The sequence below is a fragment of the Oryctolagus cuniculus genome, chromosome 8 (assembly GCF_051225735.1).
Source record: "Oryctolagus cuniculus isolate XC-2025 breed Fujian yellow rabbit chromosome 8, ASM5122573v1, whole genome shotgun sequence".
Taxonomy (NCBI): domain Eukaryota; kingdom Metazoa; phylum Chordata; class Mammalia; order Lagomorpha; family Leporidae; genus Oryctolagus; species Oryctolagus cuniculus.
In genome coordinates, this window is record NC_142874.1 from 82,210,664 (window position 1) to 82,233,737 (window position 23,074).

Here is a 23,074-nt window from a genome sequence, read left to right on the forward strand (position 1 = left end):
TCCGGCTCTGTCTTAGTCATCTTACCCTATGGGTATAGACCCTGGACAGTATCCCAAAATGTTATGACAAAATATAAGCGAGCACCCTGCACTCTGATGTAAGCCCTCACAGACTCTGGAACTCTTAACCTTTCTCTTTTACCCTGGCCTCCCAAGGCCCTTTATCCTTCTCTTTTCTACCCATCCATCTATACGGTAAACCTCTTAGCCTTACTTCACTTACAACCAATGTGGACATCACTGCACCTCTAAATTATTTTCCTACCAACATATTCACCTTCCTGCACTGCTATCATTTCATCATATTCACTCAGTTTACTTGTATTCTGACCTTGGATTATTTCCACAATTAGCCTGTTCTGTGGTGGGCCACTAGAAAAAATCTAACATCAATTCGGCTCTCAGGCCCCAGCAATAGTCCTTTTACTTAAGCATGGTCAACTCCCTTTCACCTTCTATGCTAACTATTTCAAAATTTTCACATACTCCTTAAGATTCTTATTCAAACTTTCTTCTCTTAAGGAGTTCCATCCCACTTTAAGAAATGGGGAGTATCAACCATGAATTTCTTTAAATTCTTGCCTCTCCCTAACTTAAGTATGTTCTTCCTATTCTTTCCTTCACTTCCCAGAGGTAGTGTCCTTAACTCCTACACTTAACTCTTGATTGCCTCACTACTGATGCCATCTCTCCTCCCACTCCAGATAATTCTTTGGGATACTGCTCCATCAATTAGCATCTCTCTTTTACCTCTAACCTAATCCTTTTGTTTTTGTTTCTCTTCCATGTGAAGAAGGAGAGAAGGAAGAAGGAAAAAACCTTGACTTGATCTGTATCTAGTTCTAGCTATTGCTCCTTTTCTCCTCTTTCAGTCAAAATTCTTGAAATTAAATATATATTATCAACAGCTAGCATATCCAGCACTTAATACATGCCAGGCTGTCTTCTAGATGTTTTACACATATTAACTAATTTTAATCCTCCTAACAACCTTATATGGTAGATACAAATTACACATATGAAGGAAATGTGACAAAGACAGATTAAGAATGTGTTCAAGTAAGCCACATAGCACATGACAAGGCTAGAATTTAAACTCAGGTAGACTAACCTTCCATTCACTGCAATCTGCCTCTGTTCTAATCACTCTGTCGACTCCAGCAAAGGTAATCAGTGGCTTCTCCGTTGCCAAACACAATAGACAACTGTAAGGCCTTACCTTTCAGGTACTGTGTGACCAGTCCCTCTAACCCATCCATCTGTCTCTACTCCCCAATTTGTTTCCTATGTTCTCCTGTCTTCTTTTGGCTGAATACTTCTTGCTCATCTTTACACCCCTCTTCTAGTGCTCTTAGAACTACCATGTTTAACCAGCATGCTACTTCTGTTCCTCTAGTTTAGAGCTTTCTATTTTAGATGGGTAACTAATAAAATAAAAATACACATTTAATATTCAGCTCATAATGTTTTGACAGTTGTAAACACTCACGTAACCTCCCTCCAAAGCAAGACACAGAACACTTCTACACCCCAAATAGTTTGCTACAGCCACTTTCCAATCAACCCTCATTTTGCTTATGTAATTTCTTCTGTCTGTAATGTTCTCTGCGTACACGGTAACTACTAACCAACTCTTTGGGTATCAACCCAGGTGTCATCCTCTTTTAAAAAAAATTACTGGACACACCTTCCCATACTCTTGGGCAATGGGTTTCCTAGCAAGTGCTGTAACTGTTACTTAATTGCTTTTCTACCTCCTGTTGAAATTAGTCATCTCCAGAATATATCTCACAGACCAGAATGTTTTTTCTTCTAATGTATAGATATGTCTGGTATTTTAATCCCAGTGTCTAGGAAGTCTCCGGCACATGACAACTGCTTAATAAATGTTTGCTAAACTGAAAAAGGTAAGGAACACACACTCAAAATATGAAATAGCATATTAAAATATTCTCTTTATATCAAGAACTTTCTTCTGAGTTCAAAATAGATGCTTCTTTTTTCAAGTAGTATATGTAATTTTAATAAATATAAAAAGGCTGCTTAAATAAATTATAGCACCAAGATTCTAGTTATAATTAAAAGCTGTAAAAAACATGATTAACAGAACAGAATTTCATAGGGAAGGAAAAGGAGGATAAGATTAACTAACTTGAATGTATTTATCAAAAGTAAATGATATTAAGAAAACTAAAAATAACATATAACTTAGGTTCAATAGGATAGTATCCAGGTAGTTACATACATTAAAATTTTTAATATTCAAAACAATCTTTTAAGATATGTATGTTTCAATCTTATTAGAAAGAGAAAACTAAGGTTCTCAAACATGAGCTCCTCAGTGTTTTAAAGTAAGCAGATGACAGAATCTGAATTCTTAGATTACCCCATAGTTCACATACAATTTGTTTTGTTTTTTAAAGTCTTACCTATGACTGCTTCCTGGACTTTCCCCCTATACGAAGAATAAACAAATATTACTAAATGAATTCTACTTAAGGCAAACCAATAAAATTTTCACTTAATGAAAAATATTTTCTACTTACCTAGTCCTGTCACGGTAAACACATTTTATTATTAAAAGTATTTAAAATAAAAAGTTTTAAAATTTTATAATTTTCAAAGGCATAACAAACTTCTGCAGGATATTTCAGTGACTTTCTAATAAATATTAGTTATCTATCAAATACACATCTGCAGTCGGGATGTGGTAGATAACAAAGCTTCCAGCCTCTACGTCCTGGTTGACCCTAATTATTCAGATTCCATATTCACAAATTCTCCTACTTGATATTTGTAACCTCCAAATTAACACTTCCTTAAGCTTTCTTGGTCATTTGAGGGCATGTGTGGAGCAGTGAAAACGTTGAGTTGCCCAACTGTTATCAGGGAACATAAACCAAATTTTAATATTTCACATCCTTGCCTTTAGCTTAAAGAATTCTAAACTCAGGCACAAATGAGCAGGCAACATAGTAAAGTTCAGGATTTATTTGGGGAAGTGAGAGAAATAAACAGGAACATGAGAGCTTTATTAAGGGAGAGGGGCCCAAGAAGGGCAAATGGGGTGTTCCATACCAGTCTTTTCCAGGGAGGGGGCCAGAGGCTGCAAGCGGGAGAGGGCATGCAGGCAGGAGAGTGGCTGCAGCAGGTGCCTTGGAGCAGCAGGCATGAGAAGTGGCAAAGTGGCCACATGCACAAGAGGTGCAAGGGAGAGCAGGGGTGGGTCCAGTGTGCTCCAGCCTCTTAGCCATTTCCAAAAGGAGAGTGGTTACATAGTGTAATTGACAGGACGGTGGATATAGGTGAGATCAAGCCAGGGTGAGGGGTTGTGGGGGAAGAGGTGGTCTCCAGCTCATGAATCTAATCCTATCTCCCTGACTGATTAATCCTACATCACAACAAGGTACATTCCAGTTGTGGCAGTACAAGACATTAATTACCCTGCTGCTATGAGCAAGTATCTTGCCTACAGATTATTTGCTGTTACACTGCTTGTACTTTTATGCCTTTTTTTTTCTTGGTGATTTCACACTTTGGTGCACTGTTTAAGTACCTAAGCACAAGATGGATGTGATATGCCTTATGGAACAAATATATATGTTAGATAAGCTTCCTTAAGGTATGAGTTAATGCTATTGGCACTGAGTTCAAAGTTCATAAATCAATAATACATGTTAAACAAGATGCCGTAAACAGAATATATAAAAAACAGGGTTATACAATGAGCAATTGATGAAGATGTTGTGACCAAAGGCTTGGAGGAACTGAATCTTAGGAGTAATGCTTCCAAATTCACTAATTCAACACTCACAGCAACTTTACAGAACACAGCTACAAATAACAGGAACAAGCTGGTTTTGTTTTCTTTTACTGTTATGAAATTAGCTAATTTTTTCCTCCCAAATGTTAACTCTTTTCAAGATGAAATCAGATTTATGCATATTTTCCATATTTAAACTGTTCATATCTGACACTTAAAACATAAGTATGAATAACAGCAGGAATAAAATTCTAAATGGTCCAAATTAATGTAGGAAACAGCACTATAAAAAAAAGGACAGTCTCAATTAAATCAAACTCAAATGTGACATGATAAAAAGAAACAAAAACAGACAAAACTACCAACCACACAAACAAATTCTATCTTAGGAACATACATGAAAACACCGGTCCTTTTTGAAAAGCAGTATCATGGTAGAATGAACTCTACTGAGGGCTAAAAGAATCCTTACTTACATTTAGCACTTGCCAGAAGCTTAAAATATATCATGGACAGTGTTTGCTCAAACTTTTCAAAAGAAAACACATGGAGATTAAAGTGATCTTTGAGAAGGTAAAGAATCTACACTCTGTGAAACTTTGTATGATAGGAAAGCAAAAGGCAAAGATAAAATGATTCCTCAAATATGTTCTACAAGATGACAAATATACATTATTATCTTAAAAAATTATGTGAAAGCTAATTTGGGAAATACTGAGTTGAACAAATTTAATTTTTTTAACAACAGCTCTTAGAAACTTTAACATGCTAATTTATATTCTGAGATTAGTATTTCTTTTTTAAAGATTTATTTTATTTATTTGAAAGTCAGAGTCACACAGAGAGAGAGAGACAGAGACAGAGTCATCTTCCATCTGCTGGTTCACTCCCCAAATCCACCATGTCTGGGACTGGGCCAGGCCAAAGCCAGGAGGCAGGAGCCTTCTTCCAAGTCTCCCATGTAGGTGCAGGGGTGCAAGGTCTTGGACCATCCTTCATTGCTTTCCCAGGTGCAACAGCAGGGAGCTGATTGGAAGTAGAACAGCCAGGACTCGAACCATAACCCAAATGGGATACCAGAACTACAGGTATCAGCTTAACCCAAGCCATAATGCTGGCCCCTGAGATTAGTATTTAAAAAGTCTAGGCAATGCTGGGCTAAAGAATAGTTTAAATTTTTAAAGGAAATATTGATTTGGGAACCAGCATTGTGGCACAGAGGGCAATGCCAGACTCCCCCATGCCGGTCACTGCTGCTCCACTTTCTTTCTGTTCCCTGGAAATGCATCTGGGAAAGCAGTGGATGATGGTTCAAGTCCTTGGACCCCTGCATCCTCCTGGGAGACCCATATGGAGTTCCAGGCCCTGGCTTCAGCCTGGCCCAGCTCTGGCTATTACGGCCATTTGGGGAATAAGCCACTGAATGGAAGATTTCTTTCTTTGTCTCTCCCTTTCTCCATCACTCTGTCAAATAAATAAGGTAAATCTTTTAGAAAAGAGAAATATCGACACATTTGCCCCTTTTCTTAGAAAATACAAATGACAAAAGGTCAGAGTTTACAGTGCTCTTCTAGTCTATGAATGCTTCCTGGTTGCTCCTGAGTTCAAAGATTAAGATTACCTAAAGAAATTTTACTACCTGAAATCTACTTGAGGCAAGCCAAAACAATTTTCACTTAATAAAAAAAATTTATTTATTTGCCTTGTCTTGTTACAGTAAACAAATTTCATTATTAAAAATATTTAAGGGGTCAGTGCTGTGGCGTAGCAGGTAAAGCTGCCGCCTGCAATGCTGGCATCCTATATGGGTACTGGTTTGAGTCCCGGCTGCTCCACTTCCGATTCAGCTCTCTGCTATGGCCTGGGAAAGCACTAGAAGATGGTCCAGTTGCCCAGTTGCTTGGGCCGCTGGATCCACATAGGAGATCCGGAAGAAGCTCCAGTGTCCTGGCTTTGGATTGGCCCAGCTCTGGCCATTGTGGCCATCTGGAGAGTGAACCAGCAGATGGAAAACCTCTCGCTCTGCTTCTGCCTCTCTGTAACTCTGCCTTTCAAATAAATAAATAAATCTTAAGAAAAAAAAATGTTTTTAAAACAAAGCTTTAAACTTTTAGAGATGTAGAAAGTAGGCCCCAGGGAGGTGAAGTAATTTGTATATACACATATAATTAATTTAGTAAGGCTGGAAATTATCACACACACAAAAGCTGTTCTAACTACACTAGTGTATAAGAAATATACATGTTTCACTAAATCTAAAAAGCATATAAAAGCATATTTTTCTCTATATTTTAACATTGCTGGATTAGGGGTACATCTTAAAATTGATGGAGTTTTGCTGCGATAAAGTGCAGAAAATTCACACAAAGAATAACTGATCAAAGAGATAATGGCTAAAGTCAGAAACTGTAAAATGAACATGTTCAAATTCTACTTTCAGAAATCCATGAACACTATGGTTCAGGAATGAGTGTTGGAATGAGTTCAGGAATGGATTGTTGATGTATTTTACCTATCTCTTAATTGTAAGATATTAGAAATACTCTTTTTAAAGATCCTTGAGAGAGATTGTACAACATGGGAAGCAGTCCACACAGTAGACTCATAGATGACAATTGCTTTAAGTAACACTCTGACAACAGAATCAGCCCTTAAGGCTTCCTGGTCTGGCTGAAAGGCCCATGGGAGCATTTCAGGCATGGAAAGCCAAGACATTATGGCAAAAAATGTTCTGCATGAGGGATATCTGTGAGACCCCAGTAGAAAGAAGGGACCATCAAAGAAGGATGCACTTTTCTCTGAAGGGAGAGAACATCCACCTTGCTTATGGCCTTGTCCACACAGACAGCGTTTGTGGACTCAACAGGCTTCTATAGCCTAGGTGGCTCATTTCAGGAACCTTGAGAGGTCACTGACATCATACATTAAAGTGTTAATTGTTAACAACAGGAGTCACTGTGCACTAACTCCCCATGGAGGACCTCTGTCCTTAATGAGTCGTATTGAGAGTTAATTGTAAAACCAGTTCTTAGGCTGGCGCCACAGCTCAATAGGCTAATCCTCCGCCTGCGGCACCGGCACACCGGGTTCTAGTCCCGGTCGGGGCGCCAGATTCTGTCCCGGTCGTTCCTCTTCCTGTCCAGCTCTATGCTGTGGCCCGGGAATACAGTGGAGGATGGCCCAAGTCCTTGGGCCCTGCACCCGCATGGGAGACCAGGAGAAGCACCTGGCTCTTGGTTTCAGATCAGCGCGGTGTGCCGGCTGCAGTGCACCAGCCACAGTGGCCATTAGGGGATGAACCAATGGAAAAGGAAGACCTTTCTCTCTGTCTCTCTCTCTCACTGTCCACTCTGTCAAAAAAAAAAAAAAAAAAACCAAACCAGTTCTCAAAGTTTCTTTTTTTGTGTGTATGTGTACGTGCAAACTGCTGAAATCTTTAGTATAGAGTTGGTCTTCCATGTACAAAGTTAATTGAAAATGAATCTTAATGGAGAATGGTACTGGCAAGGGGAGAGGGAGGAGGAGGGGTGGGAGGGCGGGTACAGTGGGAAGAATAACTATATTCCTAAAGTTGCACTAATGAAATTTATATTTCTTTTTTTTTTTTTTTTTTTTTTTTTTTTGACAGGCAGAGTGGACAGTGAGAGAGAGAGACAGAGAGAAAGGTCTTCCTTTGCCGTTGGTTCACCCTCCAATGGCCGCCGCGGCTGGCGCGCTGCGGCCGGCGCACCGCGCTGATCCAATGGCAGGAGCCAGGAGCCAGGTGCTTTTCCTGGTCTCCCATGGGGTGCAGGGCCCAAGCACCTGGGCCATCCTCCACTGCACTCCCTGGCCACAGCAGAGGGCTGGCCTGGAAGAGGGGCAACCGGGACAGAATCCGGCGCCCCGACCGGGACTAGAACCCGGTGTGCCGGCGCCGCTAGGCGGAGGATTAGCCTATTGAGCTGCGGCGCCGGCCGAAATTTATATTTCTTAAAAAATAAGTTGAAAAAACAAAAAGTTCTTTGATTTCCATAAGATGCTTTAAAACCTGTGCATGTGTAGCATTATATGTTATATGGTAGAAAATTCTGATTTGCTAACATAAATTAATAAAAGAATGATATGATACAGAAAGTAATAAGGGAAAAGAAAAATTCTAAAACAAAATAAAAAATTTTAAAATAATTGTTATAACTAATGAGATGACTAAGAGAATGAAAAATATGGGCTTTGCACAATTAAGGAAATACTTACTTCATCACTTTCTACTAGATTCTCAAACTGAAAGAACAAGAAAGAAAGCAAGTGTTACGAGGGATATTTATCCAAAATATATTATCTCACAAGCAATTATGTCACTTTTTCTCACCTTAGAAATAATATGCTCTTTTACACATCAGCTCATATAATAATATTCAACAGTCTAATAAAATGACCAAGGCAAACATATGCTATTTTTTATTTATGACTTTTTATGAAAATTGGAAAGGAAAATTACAGTAATTTTCTACATAAACTGGAAGCTTATAAACTAAAACTCTGATCTGAATTTTTTATGCAAGAATTTTCCACTTCATCTGAGTTCAAAACAAGTTATTTAATGTAATAAAAAGTAGGAACTAAAAAGACACCCAAATAAGAATTTCTCTAAGTGTTCATAAATGTCCATTTATTCACTCATATAATTATTTGCTGAAAATCTAGTAAATGGTATTCAACTCCAAACACAATGTCTGTCTAGAGATATGAACGTAAACAATTTGGTTATAATACAATGAATGCTAATTTGTAAAATGACCTACTAAAAGTCATCACTATTAAATCACATATCAAAATATTTAAATAATTTAATCACTTTAAAGAAAGAAAAGTGTTTTATTGTTAATACTGCTTTATTTAAAGAGAGAGGGGAAACAATGAATTCAAAAAGTCTAGAAAATAACAGAATCTAACATAACAAAACTGTTCAAATTATCTTTAGACTTATTTTTTGTATTGGCTTGTGTTTTTGTTGTTGTTTTTAAAAACTCCTTCCTGGTTTATATGCTGCCTTAATTCAATATATAAGGCCATGAAGTTCAGTGTTCAAGCTTTAGAACCTAGTAGTTTTGGACTGTAATTTATTTTCTACCACTTACAAACTGTGTAAAATGAATAGAGCTCAATTTCTCCACCTGTCTAAGCCTTTGATTTCTCATCCATAAAACAGGGTTGCTAGCACTTATTTATTTCACTAGATTTATTACAAGGATTATATGCAAAGAATATTCCTTAGTTGTATAGTAGAGTGGCTTGTACAAAGTACCAATTCTCCAGAGCAGGGCTGAGTTAATGGTAGCTTTTATGATTGTGTTTTACAGACAAAGGAAAAGCGACTCAGTGATTTCTGCTGTGGAGATGCTTAAAATCAACTTGGCTCCCTACTGAAGCAGGCCAACAATCTGTCTCTGGAATCACTGCCTTGGTGAGTCCCATTTACCGACAGAAGGGTCCCCTCTCCCTAAGTGTTGTCGGGTGAAAAACAAACTCAAATCTATCCTAGAAACAGGACCTTAATCCTTGCCAAAGTTCTCCATGTTCCCCCCCTCCCTCAGTTGCCTCTCTTCATTAGAACACCAACAATATTGAAATATAAGTAGTCCAGATTAAATTTGAGTCCAGTTCCTTCCTCCTAAGCGAAAGTCTCTTATGCCCTTCTCAAGATGCCTTTTATCCAATCAAATTCATGACTCTACTTACCTCTATAGTTAAGTGCTCACCTCTTGAGCATGTTCTAAAATACTTGGATCTGGGAAGAAAAATGAAAAACAACTTTAAAAATCACAATTAACTCCACAACCAAATTAACATAGTGGTATTAAAAGCACTTACTGAAAAGAAACTTTAAATTCTCTAAAATACATTTACAAAAAAGAATAACCAATCTCACTTAAGAATGTATATATTCTAAATTTTTAAACTTCCTTATGCGTTTGTCTAGTCAACCAAAATTTCCTTTTGTTGGTATTAGTATCTACTAAACCTGTAATAAATTAATTGGCTATTATTACCAAACAGAACAAAATACAATTAGATCTTAAAATTTATCTCAGTAATTTTACTCTATCAAGATTAATGTTGATATAAAGTTGATACACAAAAATCAACAACCTTTGTATACACAGACAATGTCACAGCTGAGAAAGAACTTCTAAGATCAATCCCATTCATGATAGCTACCAAAAAAAAAAAAAAAAATCAAATGCCTTGGAATAAATTTAACCAAGGCTGTCAAAGATCTCTACAATGAGAATTACAAAGCATTAAAGAAAGAAATAGAAGATACAAAATAAATGGAAAAGTCTTCCATGTTCATGGTTTGGAAGAATCAATATAATCAAAATGTCCATTCTTCCTAAAGCAATTTATAGATTCAATGCATATCAATCAAAATACCAAAGACATTCTTCTCAGACCTAGAAAAAATGATGCTGAAATTCATATGGAGGCATAGGAGACCTCAAATAGCTAAAGCAATCTTGTACAACAAAAACAAAACCAGAGGCATCACAATACCAGATTTCAAGACACACTACAAGGCAGTTATAATCAAAACAGCCTGGCAGTGGTACAAAAACAGATGGTTAGACCAATGAAACAGAATAGAAATGCCAGAAATCAATCCAAGCATCTACAACCAACTTATATTTGACTAATGAGCTAAAACCAATCCCTGGAGCAAGGACAGTCTCTTCAATAAATGGTGCTGGGAAAACTGGATTTCTACGTGCAGAGGCATGAAGCAAGACCCCTACCTTACACAAAAATCCATTCAAAATGGATTAAAGACCTAAATCTATGACCTGATACCATCCAATAATTAGAGAACATTGGGGAAACCCTGCAAAATATTGGCACATACAAAGGGTTCTTGGAAAAGACCCCAGAGGCATGGGTAGTCAAAGCCAAAATTAACTAACGGGATTACACCAAATTGAGAAGTTTCTGTACTGCAAAACAAACAGTCAGGAAAGTGAAAAGGCAACTGACAGAATGGGAGAAAATATTTGCAAATTATGCAACTGATAAAGGATTAATAACCTACAACAACAAAATAAACAACCCAGTGAAGAAATGGGCAAAGGACTTAAACAGACATTTTTCAAAAGAGGAAATCCTTAGGCCGGCGCTGCGGCTCACTAGGCTAATCCTCCGCCTTGCGGAGTTCTAGTCCCCGGGTTCTAGTCCCGGTCGGGGCGCCGGATTCTGTCCCGATTGCCCCTCTTCCAGGCCAGCTCTCTGCTGTGGCCAGGGAGTGCAGTGGAGGATGGCCCAAGTGCTTGGGCCCCGCACCCCATGGGAGACCAGGATAAGTACCTGGCTCCTGCCATCGGATCAGCGCGGTACGCCGGCCGTGGCGGCCTCTCTCTCACTGTCCACTCTGCCTGTCAAAAAATAAAATAAATTAAAAAAAAAATTTAAAAAAAAAAAAGAGGAAATCCAAATGGCCAACAGGCACATGAAAAAATGCTCAGGATCACTAGCCATCAGGGAAAGGAAATGCAAATCAAAACCACAATGAGGTTCCACCTCACCCCAGTTAGAATGGCTTTCATACAGAAATCAACAAATAACAAATCCTGGTGAGGATGTGGGGAAAAAGATACCGTAATCCACTGTTGGTGGGAATGTAAACTGATAAAACCACTATGAAAGACAGTTTGGAGATAACTCAAAAATCTGAATATAGACCTGCCATTGACCCAGCCATCACATTCCCGGGAATTTACCCAAGGGAAATGAAAACAGCAAATAAAAGAGCTGTCTGCATCTCAATGTTTATTGTAGCTCAATTCACAATAGCTAAGACATGGAATCAACCTAAATGCCTGTCAATGGAAGACTGGATAAAGAAATTATGGGGTATGGCCTCGGGTGATTACTGAAGTCATAAATAAACAACAGGAGTCGCTATACACTTACTCCCCATGTAGGATCTCTGTCCTTAATGTGTTGTACTATGAGAATTAATGGTAAAACTAGTCTTCAAACAGTACTTTATACATTGTGTGTCTGTGTGGATGCAAACTGTTGAAATCTTTACTTAGTATATACTAAGTTGATCTTCTGTATATACAGATTATTAAAAAGGAATCTTAATGAAGAATGGGATGGGAGAAGGAGTGGGAAATGAGATGGTTTGCAAGTGGGATGGTGGTTATGGGCGGAAAAGCCGCTATAATCCAAAAGTTGTACTTTTGAAATTTATATTTATTAAATAAAGACTTCTAATAAATAAATAAATAAATAAATCTTAAAAAAGTAATACAATAAAAAAGCTTTAAAAAATAGAAATCATGGGATATGTACTCTATGGAATACTACACAGAGGTAAAAAAAATGAAATCCAGTCATCTGCAACAATATAGATGCAACTGGAAATCATCATGCTTAGTGAAATATGCCAGTCCCAAAGAGACAAATACCATTTGTTCTTCCTAATCTGTGATAACTAATAGAGCACCTAAAAGGAAATCTGTTGAAGTGAAATTGACATTTTGAGAAGCAATGACTTGAACAGCCCTTTTGTCTTGACTGTCGAGGAACAGTTTTCTTTTCTTTTTTTTTTTTTTTCTTAATGGAGAATGGAGCTGGGAATAGGAGAGAGAAAAGGACATGGGGTGGGAGTAGAGGTGGGAGGGCAGGCATGGTGGGAAGAATCATTATATTCCTAAAGTTGTACTTATGAAATTTGTGCTTATTAAATAAAAGGTTTCTTTGGGGAAAAAAAATAATATGTTACAACAAAACTATGCATTTGAATAGAATAAACCAATTTCAGCAGCAAAAAAAAGAGATAAATGTTAAAAATACTTAAGTATTGTAACATATAAGAGTATGTTCCCAATTTTGTTAAACATACACAAAATATCAAGAATCTAAAAGGATATATACTGCAATATGCAAACAGCAGTTATCTTTGGATGGTGAGATCTTATATCTTTATATGATGCTTTTTATTTTCTCTTTATGCCCTCACAAATAAAGAAAAACAAGGCATATGCTTATACATGTCAGCCAGTAACTTTTCCATATAAGGCCAAATATTGACTTTTATTTTAATTATTTTCTTCTGCTCTTATATATAGGCAAATAAGCATCTTCTGTACTGTAAAGTTAAGTATACACTCCCACTACCACAGTATCCGGGTCAGTCTAGAACAGAGTCACTCAAACCCCTTCCTTGGGAAGAGTTGGAGATAAGGATTTCCACCCATAATGTGTTTCCTGTAATAGCTGCCGAAACTGATGGAGAGGACTCCTCCCCTCCCCAACAGGGATCCTAAACTCACATTGAGGGTGCCCAAAGCACTCCTTTAGTAAATGGCGAGACTCCTGGGATTAGAAAGGTCAAGAATCCTTTGTATTATGTATATATGTGTATACCGAGAGGAATGTCAGGTTTAGTCAAAGAAAATGCCATTTAATTATAACTGAAGATAAAAATAGCAATAAAATCATAGGTGTTATTTTCCCTGCTACAATCTTTATCTACAGATAAAAATAAAGCAATTTTATTGCCCATTAAGAGATCACTGGGGAAAGAAAAGAATTTGGTATTATTACTCCAAAGACCTCATGGAACAAATCCAATATAAATGTAATATTATCAATCCTGTAACCATTCACTCTCCTTTCTCAATATAAACAGAAATAAGCCAAACCTTTCAGTAATAATGTATTCTGGTATCAGGTTTCCTGCTTACAGCTATAGGCTTCTCTCCCTGTAGTCATCACTCTCTTCCCTAAATGAGGAATCTGTGTTTGATTAAGCTGTTTCCTCTTCCAGGCCTAGTGAGTGGTACAGCTGACTAGTGACTTGAAGTTTAGTAACATCATGGACCTAAATATAAGCCACCAGCATGACTTCACTCCTGAAGCAAAGCCTAAAGCTAAGTACAATGATTGTCCAAACCAAGGAACATACCTGCTGCAAATACATTTATATCAGATGGCAGAACACTGTGTTCTGTAGCTAACTTTAGTAGACACTAAAGATGCTCTCTGCTGTAAATGTCTTTCCTGTCCCATCCATCCCCATTCAGTGACTTGAGGACAATCATAATCTGACACGACTGACTCACTGATTATCTGACCAAGCTAGACCACAGTCATCCCTAAGATCCCTTTTGTGGGGCTCAGCGTTATACAGAAACTGAGCAGGGAGACAAAATCCACCCCATTCCTCATGGCGCTAGGGAACTGCTGGACTAACTCCCTGACGATCTGTAATGAGAGGCATGAGATCATCTGAAAGAGAGTAGTGCTCAAGCAGTCTTAAAGTCAGTCCATAGGACCAGTTTCATCTCTGCCTTGCTCATGGTCTACTGAGAAAACTAACGTAATAAATTCCACCTTTTGTCTAAGTTTGATCTGGGCTTCTGTCCCTACAACCAAAGTTGTGACTAATAAATAAGTTTAAGTGATAAAATGGCAAATGAGCAAATTAAGTAATAACAATGAATAATTAGAATAGAAGATAAGCAGAAAGCAAAATAAACTGGGAAGATTTCAGGAATTTCATTACAAAACAATTTCCCTTTGTGGCCAGCACTGTGGTGTATAAAACTGTTGCTGGTAACACTGGTATTCCATATGAGTGTCAGTTCTTGTCCTGGTTGCTTCACTTATGATCCAGCTCCCTGCTAATGGCCTGGGAAAAGCAATGGAAGATGGCCCAAGTGTTTGGGCCCTTGACACACATGTGGGAGACCCAGATAAAGCTCCTGGCTTTTGCTTGGCCCAGTGCTCACCACTGTGGCCATCTGGGGAGTGAAGTAGCAGATGAAAGATCTCTCACTATCTTTCTTACTAACCAAATAAATCTTTTTTTTTTTTAATAGAATCTCTCCTTAAGATGGATCAGGTTGAGACCATGTTCACAAAGGATATATATTATTGATTCCTACTACCATAAACACTCACATTATACTGACAGATTACAATAAATATTCAATTTCATAATCTTAGGGGCAACATTTTTATTAGAGGAGTTTTATCTGGGATTTATCTGAAAAGAAGAAACACTGTGATACACACACAAACATATCTTTATGAATGCAGGATGTCTTTTTAGTGCTTATATTTAACACTGCTAATGCCTAATTAGAACCCCTAGACATGTACAGTAAGCATTAAATTCAGTTGTTGATACTTTGCAACTTTTAGCCACATAGAAAGTAGTTTTCCACTTATTTTTCTCATTTTTCTATTTCTGATACATATTTTTAAAGTTGTTTAGGAAGTCACCTGTTTGAACATACCATTTCAGAGTTCTATTACTTAAAAAGTAAATGAAAAGAAATTAAAACTAATTTTTTTCCATAGTACTACATATGTAAATTTAGATTATAACTCTTAAAAATTTGTTTGAAAGGCAGAAAGAAACAGGCAGAAGGTAAGCATCCATCTGCTGATTCACTCTACCAATATCCTTAACAGTTAAGGCTGGGCCAAGCTGAAGCCAGGAGCCAACTACTCAATCTAGTTCTCCTACATGAGTGGCAGGACCCAACTACTTGAGCTACAACCTGCTGCCTCCCAAGAGTGTACATTAGCAGAAATTTAGAATCAGAAATGGAACGAGTCTCAAACCTAGGCACTCTTATATGGGTTGTCTGTGTCCCAAGTGACGTGTTAACTGCTATGCCAAATACCAACTCCTGTTTTATATTTTGGTAAGAATATTTAACAATAAAACCCAGATATGTCCTTATCCTTATCTCAACTTGCATTTCTAATCACTAAGAACTTTAAAAAACTTAACTACATGCTATTAATATACATCATTAAAATAATTCCTTGGTATCTAAAATCTAGTCCAGCAAGCATTTTAATTTCCCTGATTATTCTTATACAAAATTTGCTCAATTCAAACAAGAGTGACACTCTTATGTTTTCTTATTAGACTTCTTAAACCACTTCCAATTTGTAACTTACTTCCCCTGAAACATTGTCTTTTTTCATGTGTTGATTCGTTGGGAGAAAATGTGTCACCTGTGCTGCAGAATTTCTCAATTTCTGTATTTGGCCAATATTTTTCTCTTGAAGTTTCACTTTCCCTCTACCCTCTGTGTTTTCTGAAAATGGCACTTTGATTTAGAGGCTTGATTATACTGAGTTCAATTTCTGAAGACAAGAATTCTTCCTATGTAGTATTTATTTTTGAATTAAATCACAAAGAAATTTATTGTTCTCTGAAGGTGCAGATAGTGTCAATTTAATCCATCCATCTTAAAGTTTCACAGCCTTTTATTTAAAAAAAAAAAGATTTTATTTATTTTATTTGAAAGGCAGAGTTAGAAAGAGAAGGTAGAGCAGGGAAGATCTTTCATCTGCTGGTTTACTCCCCAAATGTCTATAATGGCTGGAGCTGGGCTAGGCTGAAGCCCAGGAGCAAGGAGCTTCTTCTGGGGTGCCCATGTGGGAACAGGGGCCTAAGGACTTGGGCCATCTTCTGCTGCTTTCCCAGGTGCATTAGCAGGGAGCTGGATCAGAGGTGGAGCAGCTGAGACTTGAACAGGCAACCACATGGGATGCGGCATTGTTGGCAGCAGCATAACTCCTTTCACTACAGCACTGGCCCTCCACAACCTTTCACCAAATGGTTTTAGCAGCCATTGAAAATCACTACTCATATCCATCATTTTGTTAGAGGGTAAAAATTGTGATTTTCTATAATTCCTTTAAGAATTTATTAGCTCTATAAGAACTTCCCTGGAGGATCCTGAACACATGATCTGACATATACCTTACAAGGTCAATTAGGATAGTGCGAGAAGAAAGATGGTGGATTAGGGAGCAACATGCTTCACTGGGCTAAGGATCAACAGTGAAAAAAGGAAAAATGTGTAGAGGGCACAACCCCAGGGTAAAATTGGAGAGAACACTGCACAGGAAGCCCCACGGAAAAAGGTGAACTGTGTGAACCTGTGTGTGAATGGTGCTGACGAGCAGCACACTTGAGAGTGGAGCAGCAGTGGTATAAAGCCAAAGCTGGCTACACATTGGAGACAGAGGTGAGGCTAGCTGCAGCGACCCATGGCATTAGAGCCAGAGGGTGAATGTGGTGTGGGTCCAGACTGGAGCCCTAGGGGCTGTGGTTACCTGCAGACCCAGTGGAAGTGGAGGGAGATGATTGATTCCCATTCCCCCGTCCCTGCATTGCCCCAGAACAATGCCTTTTGCCTGGCTGGGATAGGGCAGGCACCATTTTGGAATAGGGCAGCAGCAGCTTTGGAAGCATCTGGGTCCACGTATGGCAGTTGGCTGAGATGCAACTCCTGTTTAACAGTGCTGGTGGCAGTGGAGAAAAGGCAGCAGTGTTCAGCCAGTGGCTCCAGTGTGGGCATGTGAACTAGAGATTCTTGCGGAGGGAACAGGTTTAAGGATCCCATAGGCTTTAAGCCTGGCTGGGAAGTGGCTTGGAGGCTACGTGGAACAGCAAGGCGCTCACACCCACAGCCTCTCAGGGTCAAAATGCTAAGGTAGATCTGCTTCTCTATTGATGGACAGACTGACAGGGCAGAGAGAAACCTCTGGCCACAGTGCCTATGAGAGCCTAGTGTACTGAGGCCTGGGAGACTCAGCAGTTACGTGAGAAAGGAGAAAGTGCAGCTGTGTAGTGAATTCTGCCACACCTACGTTGGGTGTTGCCCTAGAAACTTGACCCACCGTAGGGCATTGACTAGAACTCCCAGGCCACACCTACCACACACCTTTTGGTAGTCACTGAAAAAGCAGACATTCCACTACACCACAGAAGGAGAGCCCTAAGATAAAAGCCATCAGAAGAAAAACAAAAACAACTCCACAGATGCCTAAAATAAAACCAGAAATACAAGAAATAAGAAGAAGGAAAATACCATGACCCACACAAAGGAACACAGATCATGTACAAATGAAATCCAAAATACATAAACAGAACTATTTATGAAAACAGGGCAGGGCAAAGTTGGTACTTAACAATAGTCACACTGAATGTAAATGGCCTCAACTCTCCAGTTAAAAGACACAGAATGGCTGAATGGATTAAAAAAGAAAACTCATCTATTTGCTGCCTACAAGAAACACATCTTATCAACAAAGATGCATGCAGACTAAAAGTGAAAGGATGGAAAAAGATAATCTATGCTAACAGAAACCAAAAAAGAGCTGGTGTAGCCATCGTGATATCAGACAAAATAGAGTAACCCAAAAACCATTAAAAGAGACAAAGAAGAAAACTATATAATGATTAAAGGATCAATTCAACAAGAAGATGTGGCTATTATAAGTGTATATGCACCTTTTTACAGGGTACTTGGCTATTAAAAAGAAATGTTAGGCCAGTTCTGCGGCTCACTAGGCTAGTCCTCCGCCTACAGCGCCAGCACTCCGGGTTCTAGTCCCAGTTGGGGCACCGGATTCTGTCCCGGTTGCTCCTCTTCCAATCCAGCTCTCTGCTGTGGCCTGGGAGTGTAGTGGAGGATGGCCCAGGTCCTTGGGCCCTGTACGCACATGGGAAACCAGGAGGAAGCACCTGGTTCATGGCTTCGGGTCGACGCAGCGCACCAGCCGCACTGTGCTGGGCATAGCAGCCACTTGGGAGGTGAACCAACGGAAAAAGGAAGACCTTTCTCTCTGTGTGTCTCTCTCTCACTGTCTAACTCTACCTGTCAAAAAAAAAAAAAAAAAAAAAGAAATGTTAAAGGATTTAAAGGGTATCGGGGGAAAACCACTCCCTATATTCCTAAAGCTGTACCTATGATAGTTGTATTCATTAAATAAAAGCTTTCTAAAAAAAAAAAGTATAGTATGAAATAAATGATGTGAATTATTAACGTAAAAGAAAAAAATATTAGAAATAAATAATTCAATAGACCAAATAAAAAATGTGATAGAAATTCTCAACAGCAGCCTAGGTGAGGCAGAAGAAAGAATATCTGAACTAGAAGACAAATCTTTGGAAATCTTACAATCAGAAAAAAAAAAAAAAAAGAAGAAAATAGAAAACTTAAAAATAGTATTGGAGATCTATGGGATACTATCAAATGACCCAACACACAAGTCTTGGGAGTTCCTAAAGGTGCAGAGAGAATGGACTAGAAAATCTATTTAATGAAATAATTACAGAAAACTTCCCCAATATGGAGAAGGAAAGGGTCACCAAAGTAGAGGAAGCACATAGAACCTCTAAAATACATGACCAGAAAAGATCTTCACCATGCCACACTGTAGTCAAACTTTTAGTATCTCAAACATAAAGATACTAAAATGTGCATGAAAGAGAGGCCAGATTTCTTTCAGAGGATCTCCAATCAGACTCACAGCTGACTTCTCATCAGAAACCCTACAGGCTAGAAGGGAATAGCAAGATATAGCCCAAGTCTTAAAAGAAAAAAATTGTCAAACAGAATACTATACCCCACAAAGCTCACATTCATGCATGAGGTGAAATAAAGACCTTACATAACAAACAGAAATTAAAAGAATTTGTAGCCACTAGTCCAGTCTTACAAAAGATGCTTAGGGGTGTGCTACACATAGAAACACAGAAAGATAGCCATCATTATGAAAGAATTAGATGGCGGAAAACCCCCTAATAGAAGCCCAAAAGAAATCCAAAATAAATAATAGAAATATCTAGGGAAAAACGGCAGGGCAAAATCATTACTTATCAATAATCACCTTGAATGTAAATGGCCTCAACTCTCCAGTTAAAAGATTCAGACTGATAGAATGGATTGAAAAACAAGACCCATCTATTTGCTGCTTAGAAGAAACATAGCTCACCAACAAAGATACATGCAGACTGAAAGTGAAAGGATAGAAAAATATAATCCATGCTAACGGAAACCAAAAAAGAGCTGGTGTTGCCATCCTAATATCAGATAAAATAGACTTTAACATAAAATCTGTTAAAAGAGACAAAGAAGGGCACTACATAATGATTAAGGGATGAATTCAACAAGAAGATGCAATCATAATAAATATATATGTACCCAATTATAGGGCACCTGGCTATTTAAAAGAAATGTTAATGGACCTAAAGGGAGACATAGATTCCAATACAGTAGTAATGGGGGACTTCAATACCCTACTCTCAGCAATGGGTAGATCAACCAGACAGAAAATCACCAAGTAAACAAAAGAGATAATCAATACTATAGACCAAATGGGCCTAATGGATATCTACACAACCTTTCACCCCATAGTGGCAAATACACATTCTTCTCATCAGTGCATTTCTCTGGGAAAGACCACATGCTAAGCCACAAAGCAAGTCTCAGCAAATTCAAAAAAATCAAAATCATTCCATGCATCTTCTCTGACCACAATGGAATGAAGCTGGAAATCAACAACTCAAGAACCTCTGGCTCATATACAAACATATGGAGATTGAACAACATGCCCTTGAGTGAACAGTGGGTAATAGAATAAATCAAAAGAGAAATAAAAAAAATTATAGAAACAAATGAAGATGACAACACAACATATCAAAATGTACAGGGTACTGCAAAAGCAGTGCTAAGAGGGAAGTTTGCAGCAATCAGTGCCTACATGAAGAAATTGTAAAGGTACCAAATAAATGAGCTATCAATGTATCTCAAAGGACTAGAAAAACAATAACAAGCCAAACTTAAAATTAGTAGGAGAAAAGAAATAATTAAAATTAGAGAAGAAATAAACAAAATTAAAACAAAAATCAGTGAAATGAAGAGCTGGGTTTTTGAAAAAAAAAAATAAAGAAAATTGACAAATAATTGGTACAACTAACCAAAGAAGGAAAAGACCCAAATCAATAAAACCAGGGACAAAAAAGGAAATATAACAATAGACATCACAGAAATAAAAAAAATCACCAGAAACTACTAAAAAGAGCTATATTCCAACAAATTAAGAAACCTACAAGAAATGGATAGATTCTTAGAAACATAAACCTACCAAAATTGAGTCATGAAGATATAGAGAACTTAAACAGAAAAATAACCAAGACAGAAATTGAATCAGTAATAAAGACCCTCCCAACAAAGAAAAGCCCAGGACCAGAAGGCTTCACTGCTGAATTCTACCAAGCTTTTAAAGAAGAACTAATTCCAATTCTTCTCAAGCTATTTGAAACAACTGAAAGGGAAGGAACCCTCCCAAACTCCTTTTATGAAGCCTGTATCACCTTAATACCTAAACCTGAAAAAGACACAACAGAGAAAGAGAACTATAGACCATTGAACACAGATGCAAAAATCCTCAACAAAATACTAGCTTGAATCCAACAACACATAAGAAAAATCAGACACTCAGACCAAATGGGATTTATCCCTGGTATGCAGGGATGGTTCAACCTTCGCCAATCAATGTGATACATCACATTAACAAATTGAAGAAAAAAAAATCATATGATCAACTTAATAGATGCAGAGAAAGCATTTGATAAAATACAGCATCCTTTCATGATGAAAACCTTAAGCAAAATGGGGATGGAAGGAACATTCCTCAAGATAATCAAGGCAATATATAACAAACCCATAACCAGAATCCTACTGAATAGGGAAAAACTGAAAGACTTCCTCCTAAGATCCAGAACTAGACAAGGATGCCCACTCTTACCATTGCTATTCAACATAGTCCTGATAGTTTTAACTGGAGAATTAGGCAAGAAAAAGAAATCAAAGAGATACAAATTGGGAAGGAGGAAGTCAAACTATCCCTATTTGCAGATGACATGATTATATATATATATAGGGGCTCCAAAAGACTCCCCTTAGAGACTATTGGAATACACAGAAGAGTTTGGGCCAGTGCCGTGGCTCAACAGACTAATCCTCCGCCTTGCGGCGCCGGCACACCGGGTTCTAGTCCCGGTCGGGGCACTGGATTCTGTCCCGGTTGCCCCTCTTTCAGGCCAGCTCTCTACTATGGCCCGGGAGTGCAGTGGAGGATGGCCCAAGTGCTTGGGCCCTGCACCCACACTGGAGACCAGGAGACCTGGCTCCTGCCTTCGGATCAGCGCGGTGCGCTGGCAGCAGCGCGCCGGCCACGGCGGCCATTGGAGGGTGAACCAATGGCAAAAGGAAGACCTTTCTTTCTGTCTCTCTCTCTCACTGTCCACTCTGCCTGTCAAAAAAATAAAAAAAAAAAGTTTGGTAAAGTGGCAGGATAGAAAATCAATACAAAAAAATCAATAGCCTTTGTATACACAAAGAATGTTACAGCTGAGAAAGAGCTTTTAAGATAGCTCCAAAAAGAATCAAATATCTTGGAATAAATTTAACCAAGGATGTCAAAGATCTCTATCATGAAAATTACAAAACCCTAAAGAGAGAATTAGAATATATTTAAAACTGGAAAAATCTACCATGTTCATGGACTGGAAGAATCAACATCATCAAAATGTCCATATTACCAAGAGCAATTTTACAGATTCAATGGAATCCCAATCAAAATACTAACAACATTCTTTGCAGATCTAGAAAAAAATGATGCTAAAATTCATATGGAAACAAAAGAGACCCTGAGTAGCTAAAGCAATCTTACACAACAAAAACAAAGCTGGAGGCATCAAATTCCAAATTTCAAGACATACTGCAGGGCAATTATAATCAAAACAGCCTGATAATGGCACAAATATAGGCATGTAGCCCAACGGAACAGAATAGAAACTACAGAAATCAACCCTATGCATTCACAGCAAAACTTTTCTTTGATAAAGGAGATAAAATTAACACATGGAGCAGGGACAGTCTCTTTAACAACTGGAACTGTGAAAACTGGATCTTCACATGCATAAGTATGAAACTAGACGCCTACCCTACACTTACACAAAAAGCCACTCAAAACGGATGAAAGACCTAAATCTTTTTTTTTTTTTTTTTGGACAGGCAGAGTTAAACAATGAGAGAGAGAGAGAGAGAGGCAGAGAGAAAGGTCTTCCTTCCACTGGTTCACCCCCCAAATGGCCACTACGGCCAGCGCGCTGCGCCGATCCGAAGCTAGGAGCCAGGTGTTTCCTCCTGGACTCCCATGCAGATGCAGGGCCCAAAGACTTGGGACATCCTCCACTGCCCTCCCGGGCCACAGCAGAGAGCTGGACTGCAAGAGGAGCAACCGAGACAGAATCTGGCGCCCCAACCAGGACTAGAGGATTAACCAAGTGAGTCGTGGTGCCGGCCTCAAAGACCTAAATCTACTACCTGATATCACCAAAGAATTAGAGAGCATGGGGGAAACACTACTAGACATTAGCATAGGCAAAGACTTCTTGGAAAAGTCCCTACAAGTGCAGGGAATCAAAGCCACAATTGACAAATG

The 23,074-nt window shown here is 38.5% G+C and overlaps 2 protein-coding genes across 8 annotated transcripts in view; one reads left to right on the forward strand and one right to left on the reverse strand.

Moving 5' to 3' along the window:
- Positions 1 to 23,074, forward strand: part of TIFA (TRAF interacting protein with forkhead associated domain) — a 122,304-nt gene that overhangs the window by 28,216 nt on the left and 71,014 nt on the right. For all 3 annotated transcript variants that reach the window (XR_016212299.1, XR_016212301.1, XR_016212300.1), the window contains exon 2: positions 9,106 to 9,209. The gene's annotated coding sequence lies outside the window, so the exon portion shown is untranslated. The remainder of the gene's footprint in view (positions 1 to 9,105; positions 9,210 to 23,074) is intronic.
- The window catches only part of AP1AR (adaptor related protein complex 1 associated regulatory protein), a 49,255-nt gene that overhangs the window by 9,990 nt on the left and 16,191 nt on the right, over positions 1 to 23,074 (reverse strand). For 3 of the 5 annotated variants that reach the window (XR_016212298.1, XM_002717089.6, XM_002717088.6), the window contains exons 2-4: positions 9,485 to 9,533; positions 8,000 to 8,026; positions 2,430 to 2,455 (exon numbers count right to left, since the gene is read on the reverse strand). Coding sequence is in view for 3 of the 5 variants with exons in the window: in XM_002717089.6 (XP_002717135.1) it covers positions 2,430 to 2,455; positions 8,000 to 8,026; positions 9,485 to 9,533 (102 nt within the window). In the remaining 2 variants the exon portion in view is untranslated. The remainder of the gene's footprint in view (positions 1 to 2,429; positions 2,456 to 7,999; positions 8,027 to 9,484; positions 9,534 to 23,074) is intronic. The other 2 variants (XM_089302931.1, XM_089302930.1) reach the window with 1 other exon arrangement.